This window comes from Pediculus humanus, genomic scaffold, assembly GCF_000006295.1.
Source record: "Pediculus humanus corporis 1103172108294 genomic scaffold, whole genome shotgun sequence".
NCBI lineage: Eukaryota > Metazoa > Arthropoda > Insecta > Psocodea > Pediculidae > Pediculus > Pediculus humanus.
In genome coordinates this window covers 232,193-240,031 of record NW_002987863.1, presented here as the reverse complement: position 1 = coordinate 240,031, position 7,839 = coordinate 232,193, and the positions used below count along the sequence as shown (strand labels likewise).

The window sequence follows — 7,839 nt, the reverse complement described above, 5'->3', positions numbered from 1 at the left end:
GTAAAAAAAAAAAAACTGACCACAATCTTCCAAAGACAATTTGAGAGGGGGGGGGGGAAAAAAACGTTTGATATATACATAAATTCCATAAATGATTTCATGATTCGATCAATATAAAACGTATATAATTGTGATAAGGACGGTTAACATATTGCAAACAGATAAAACTTTCACGAGAAAGTGATGATGAGATGAAATTATTGAGATTTAAATAATGATCCGAATCGATGCAAATTTTTTGTATTTCTTATGTGCTTCCTGTCGTTTAATAATTTTTTCTCGGGTTAAATTAAAAATAATAATGATAATAATAAATAAAAGCGTTTAATTCGAAGGCAAATCACGATTAAAACAATCAGAAAAGGGATGATAATAATATTTTTTTTTTTTAAACAGAAAAGAAAGGTTGTTAAAAATTTATTTATTATTATTATTATTATTATTATTATTATTATTATTATTACTATTATTATTATTATTTTTTCGTCTTTTATTAATAAGAAAAAAAGGAGCAATTTATTAAATATCGTAAATATATTATTTTTTTTTGTTACCATCTGGTTTTTCGAACTCGTTATTAACTTAGTCGCAATTAATTTTTTTTTATCTTGATTTTCACTACGACGAACACGTAATACAGAAATTATTATTATTATTATTATTATTAATTTTTTTTTTTTTACTTTTACATATTAACGCCCAATTGAATAACATTTGATTCGAAAAAAAGTTCTATATTGCTACTACTACTACTACTTATTAATAGAGAAAGCAATTTTTTTTTTTTTTATTTATTAATTTATTATTTTTAATTAACCAAAAAAAAAAAAAAAAGTTGCACGGGAATATTTTTTTTCTAAAGAAAAAAAATTAATAAATTATTTGAGTGCGTGCGTGCGTGTGCGTGCGCTCTCGTTATCACATCAAGTTATTATTATTATTATTATTATAAATAAATTTTTTTCGTTACAAAATTTAACATTTGATTTGTGAAAGTTTATAGAAATTTTATTTATATTTCTTAGATGTGCGTAAAAAAAAAAAAAACATGTCCGTAATTTTTTTTTATTAAATAAATAAATAAATCATGGGGGAAAAAAAGAAAATAATTAAAGAGAAATAAGATGAGTATTTTTTCGGAGGGGGGGGCTGTAAGAAAAATTAAAATTCCCTCAAGGTATTTAGGATTTTTTTTAACGTGACTTTTATTCCCCTATCTATTGTATACCTGTTTCGTGTAAAACCCTTAAAGCTAACAAACAAAATCACCGATGGACAGGGTTATTGTGCGTGAGTGTAAGTGCGTGTGCGTGTCTTATAAAAACCAGAATAGATAAGATTTAGATAAAAAAAAAAAAAAAAAAACAAATACATAGAAAAAAAAACGCGTTAAAATTAAATCATGTTCGTATACTTTGTGTGTGCGTGTGTGTGTGTATCCACCATAAATATTTTTAAGAATTCTAAGTTGACATTATATTTTCCGGTTGATCCATTTAAAAAAAAATTAAAATTTTTTTTTTTCTTTTCTCACAACATAATTTTTTTTTTTTTTTTTTGTAAAACAGGTTTTTAACTGAGGTCACTCGAAACCTGTGCGTATTATACACATTTTATTTATTTATTAATTTACGTCTAAGGTTCCCTTAACGAGAGAGAGAGAGAGAGAAAGAGAAAGATTTGATTTTTCGATCGAAGGGGGAATCGAAGGTGGCAAAATACTAAAATTTCACATTTTACGTAAAAAAAAAATTCACGTTTTTTTTTTTTTTTGAACTCAAAAGTCCTGTTAATCTCTCCACACACATACACATCATAAAAAAATCATCGATATAATTATAATTGGCCATACGATCCGTGAAATGAATCTGGGTGTGGTCATTTTAATCGCGGACCAGTCTTTTAAACTTGAAAAAAAAAAAAAAATTGGCATTCTTTCAATATGTGTGCGTATATAAAGAGCATACACAGACACAATGTTAAGCTCCCCGAGGACATGAAAATCCGTTAATTCATTTAACGAAAATATTTCCCTTATATATTTTCTCGCTTCCGTTTTTACTCACGTCATCTTTTTTTTTTAATATATATTCTGATTTTGGGTAAATGTCATTATTTTTTTTTTAAAGAGTGACGACTTACCTTCGCAAAACACCTCCTAAAAGTGATGCATTTAAACATTCCGGTGGGGAAAGCCTCCTTTGAACTTCTCCAACGGTTACTTTATATTTTGACGTCGAACTAAGTAGGGAAAGTCGTCCTGGAACGCTGCAGAAAACGTCACTTGGTGTCGAAACACCTGAAAGACCTAATTCTTTTCCACTTTCTAAATGTCGGGGTTTTATACCTGGGAAAAAAAAATAAAAAAAGAAAATGAAACGTGATTTAACTTAAATTTAATGCAAACAAACGAAAAAAATTTATTTTCCCTTTTCGTTTCGTACAGATTTTTTTTAAATAACGAGCCATAATCGAAAAGTTGTTGAATCAAAATTTTTATTTATTTATTTATTTATTTATTATTTTCATATGAAAAATGACTAACTGACTAACTAACGAAAAAAAATTTTTTTTAAAATTTAAAATAACATAAATCAATTTATTCATGTAAACATTTGAAACTTTAATTATTGGGTTCTATACTAGAAAACCTTCAACTGTGTTTTTCATTTTGTTTACATGAAACATTCAACAACACACACACACAAAACATATTCGTATTGAGAGAGAGAGAGAGAGAAAGGAAAAACATGAATAAAAATGGCCAATTTCGAATAAAAAACTTTAAATAGTCAGGTATTGATTGATAATTAAATGAAAATTTTTGTCACGTGATAAAAACAAACAAACAAACAGCAGGAAAAAAAAATTTTTAGAGTTTTTTTTCCATTCGTTAGTAAAAAAGAGAAGTGAGAATTTAAAAAAAAAAAAAGGGAGGGGGTGCCCTTAGTAGTAGCAGTAGCTTTTTGCCCTCTTAATCATCGTAATTAGTGAAGTGTAATTTTGTGTGTTAAGAGGGTTGGTTTTAAGGGGAGCCCTTAGTAAAAGGGCGGGAATATTTCTAATTCAAACACAGCAAGTGGTCAGTAATTTTCATTACTCGTTTATTTAAATAATAATAATAATGATAAAAAAAAAAAATGGCGGATTCGCCTCGAACCATTTTTTTTTTTTTTTTTTTTTTTCTATAGCCCCGACATTATTATTATTATTATTATAAATCGAACGTAATACGTTTATCAAATCGCTTTTTTTTTTAGAGTAAAAAGAAAAAAAACAACGCACGCGATAGTAGTTTTTTTTTTTTTTTACGTTGGTATTATCGAAAATTTTTTTTTTTTTTTTTTCACGGTTTACTTTTTTTTTTTTTCTCCCTTTCGGAGTCGGTTAATATCAAATTAAACTTTCTTTTACCAATTAAGATTGTTGTTGATTTTAATTATTTGCCTGTAGGTTTTATTTTGTAAATGACCCAACATCCGGTTGTCAAGAAACCTGTCTCTTTAAATATATATACATATATAAAAAAAAAACTTGTCGGTTTGACTCGTATGTTTCACTTCCGGTACAAATAATATTTGCGTTGTTGTTGTTTGTTGTTTGTTTTTTTTTTTTGATCGAGAGGAAATGGTGGTAAAAAATTTATAAAACCAGGTTAAATAATATAATGAAAAAAAAGGGGGGGAGAGAGGAAAAGAAAGGAAGAAAAAAAAGGAAGGAAAAAAAAAAAACTAAACTAAACCTAAACTCGACCCTGATGCCCTTACGCGACAAAATAATAATAATAATAATAATAATAATAATTCCTAAGTGTGAAAAATGAATTACAACAACAATAATAATAATAATAATAAGCATTATATTATTTAAAGATATACTACACCATAATAAGTATGTTGAATTGTAAAAGTTTTGTTTGTAAGGATGGAAAACTATACAAAAAAAAAAAAAAGAAAAGGGGGCTCAAAGTTTTTTTTTTTTTTTTGTTTCCCCCCTTTTTATTATATTAGCATAATAAAGAAGGCGCACACCCCTTGTTTGATGAAAAAAAAAAAAAAAAAAAAAAACTCAAATCGTACGTATGTACGTATCCTCCTCACATCATCTCTTTTTACATTTGACATATAATTGGTATTATTATTATTATTATTACATAACTGCCATTAGCAATGTGCTCTCTCTTGAAAATTTTGAAAAATTAACGTTTAAAATTATTATTATTATTTTTTTTTTTTTTTTTTGTAAATCACGTATGGATTTGAAAAAAAAAAAAAAAAACGATAATTTATATTCCGACATTTTTGTTTGTTTGTTTGTTTGTTTTTTTACTCTATGAAATAAATTTTTTTTTATATTTAAATTTAAATTAAGCGGTCGCCAAAATGTCTGGTTGCGGGAAAAAGAAAAAAAAAATTAAAGATACCTGAAGATTTCGACAGTTTTTACGAGAATAAAAATTTAAATGTAACGAATGATAAAAGGAGGGGTTGAATGGGGAGGGTAGGGGAGGAAGGGGGAGGGGGAAAATTCTTAATTCGGACTTTATCGGGTCGGAAATTATCGCGAGTGGAGAAAAAAAAAAAGGTTTTCTATTCATATCCTCTCGTTGGAAAATCAAATTTTCCTCCATTTGAAAATTCAATTAACGAATCGTTTTTTTCTCACCTCTACTACCACTACACGTTATTAAAAATAATAATAATAATTATAAAAGAATATTTTCGTGTAAATTAATAATAATAATAATAATAATAATAATAATAATAATCGTCCTCGAGCCATTTTTAAAAAATAATTTTTAATCTTCCCGCTTAATTTTTTTATGTCATCGGACGTTTTAAAACGGAAAAAGGGTTACAAAAAAAAGGTTTTTATAATCGTACCTGAGTGAGTGAGTGAGTGAGTGAGTGTGCGATAAATGTCACAAATGAAACGACTCATGAAAAAAAAAAAAAAAATTTTTTTTTATGAAGTAGCGAGGGAACGTGCGTGTAACTTAATTCGTTAATTTAGCATAACGGAAAGTGTTGTATACGGCAGGAGGGCATTTAGCTCTGAGGTACGTGATGTAACGATGGGAGGTCCTCGTGAACCTTAATTGAAATTCATCAAAAGGGCAGGACCACCAGCCCTTTCATGTTTCTCTCTCTCTCTCTCTCTCTCTCCTTTTCATTTCGCGAAATCATTTTTTTCACAATCGAACGATGAAGCGTCATCACCATCACCATCACCACCATAATCACAGCCATTCGTTTTACGAATTTTACGAATGAACAATCGTCGCCATTTTTTTTTTCTATAACGTCGTGATGTTATTTGTTTACAATCATTTGAAAATTTCATTAGGTGGCTGATAGATAAAAAAAAAAAAATTTGAAATTGCACACACGTTAAGGGTATGATAATTGGTTTAAAATAACAACCATGGCACAAGTCAAATTAAATTTTTTCTTTTTTTTTTTTTTTACCATCGTACTAAATTATAAAATATGATTTATTATAATAATTCAGAACCGTATTAAGGGAAATTTTAATAGAGTAATAAAAAATTTTTTTTTTGAAACGGTCACAGACTCTCGTTTTCGAACCTTTTTTTTTTTATTTAACTGATTTTGCGGTCAGGTTACAACATTTTGGAATTTACCCAAAACACACATACTAAAATATAATAAATCATTATTATCATCATCATCATTACTATTTTTTTTTTTTTTTTTAAATTTAAAACGAATTGATTTTTTTTATGTTCAATGGCATCGTTAAAAAAAAATTCAAACGAAAATATTTTCATTCAATTAAATCGGGGATAAAAAGAAAAAAATGGACATGAAATTTATAAGGGAAAAAAGAAATTAGGGGAGGGGGTTATTTCAAGAGCTTTTTTTTTTTTCGTTTTGAAATTTGCCGCAGCATCACATCCACGTTTGGATCCGAATACAACAAAAAAAATATCAATAATCATTTAATAATAATAATAATAATAATAATAATAAATGGGTAGAAAGATTTAAAAAATGGAATGCGGATGGAATGTACATTTAAAAATCTATTTCTAGATTAGGAACTAAAAAAAAAAAATAAAAATTTTTTTTTTATATATAAAAAGAAATAAAAGGCTGTGAGGGTTTTCCTTTCTGCCTTCTTTCCTTCCTTCCTTTTTTTTTTTTTCATTTTAGGATTAGGGAAAAAAGGAATCGGGGAAAAGAGGGGAGCGAGGGGGGAGAAAGGAATAAGCGAATCCTTCGTAGCTTTCCTTCTGTTATTAATTTTTCATTCGAAAATCATAAAAAAAAAAAATTCTTTTTATTTTCTTTTTTTTTTTACTTACGATATCATTTTTTCAATAAAAATCACAAAAAAAACTGAAACAATAATAGTAATAATAATAATAATAATGATGATGATTTTATTTATTTTTTTTTTTTTGAGATTTTCCGACTTTTTTGTTTCTTTTGTATAAACGAAATTAATTTCTCTTAATTATTAAAACGATGCCATTTGTAAAAATTAAAATTTTATTCATGTTTAAAGGATCCTAAAAAAAAAAAAAAAAAAAAAAAATGTCCCGGAGGCGCGACATTTGGTCATTAAATTTTTTTTTTTAGGCTCCCGAATAAGAAGAATTCGTCCAATAACGTTAAATCATTCAACAGCGCAAGTTCAATATAAAAAACCTTCGGGCGAATGAAACACGGTAAAATTCGACAATGTTATTAATTTTATTAAATTGGGGCGGTTGTTATACACGTTTTAACACGACGACAACGACGATTCGTATTAAATCTTTCGTTTGTCATCATCATCATCATCATCATCATCATTATGATTCACATACATGCGTTTGTCGTTGTACGAATAAAACAAACTTTTGTACGTAAAATGAAAACAAACGACGACTTATTCGTATCGTTTCCTCTTTTTCTTAACACTCAACTCTCACACGTCATAATTTTCATTTAATTACGATTTTCTTTTTTGGAACATTAATGCATTTTAATTACAAGTCAGTAATCTATTAAGATTTTTTATGTATTAACGAACCTGTTTTTTTTTTCCAGATGTATTTTTTGCCCTGGAGAAATGAAATATATTCATAATAATGATAATAATGGAAGGAAAATGTCTGTATTAGTATGTAAGTTTTGTCATTTTTAATTTTCTTTTTTTTTTTAATTTTAATTTTTGACAGTCCGAAAAAAAATATAAAAAAGTCAATGTTTATATATCGAAACTAATAATTACAAAAAAAAAAAAACAAGCAGAAGAAAAAAAAAACAGAAAACGGGTAATAAATTTTAGGTTTAAAACTTAATTAATTGTTGTTGTTGTTGTTGTGGTTGTTACACGGTGGCGAGTAAGCGAGTAATACGATTTTTTTATTAAAATAAATCAAATTTTATAGTTTGGCCATTTTCAGTCGTGATTACGTAAAAAAATTATAACGCTATATATTATTATTATTTTATAGTCGATGATAAGTAGCTATAACTATATATTTTCGTAAAAAAAAAAAAAAAAAATTTGAAGAGTTGTTAATCCGACATCATTTTTTTTAATTCGTTCAAAGGTGGAGGAAGTTGTTACGATTAAAACCGCCATTTAAAAAAAAATAAATAAATAAATATAACAAACGACAAACGCTTTGACAAACAAACAAACAAACAAACGAAAACGTTTTTAATATCGAAATATCGCGGCACACAGGTACATTTTGATAGAAATATTATTATAAAAAATTCACATTTATAAATTCTAAACAGGTACGAGATTTTAAGTCGATAATAATTTCCCATGTTTAGCTTATTTCATTCTCAATTTAATAAGAAAAAAAAATCAAAA

At 26.8% G+C, this 7,839-nt stretch overlaps 1 protein-coding gene across 1 annotated transcript in view; it reads right to left on the bottom strand.

The window, feature by feature from the left end:
- The window catches only part of Phum_PHUM549810 (transcription factor AP-2 beta, putative), a gene marked incomplete at both ends in the record, with an annotated part of 27,728 nt that overhangs the window by 6,947 nt on the left and 12,942 nt on the right, over window positions 1-7,839 (bottom strand). Inside the window, one exon of the mRNA XM_002431774.1 lies at window positions 2,143-2,347. Within this exon, the coding sequence (XP_002431819.1) occupies window positions 2,143-2,347 (205 nt within the window). The remainder of the gene's footprint in view (window positions 1-2,142; window positions 2,348-7,839) is intronic.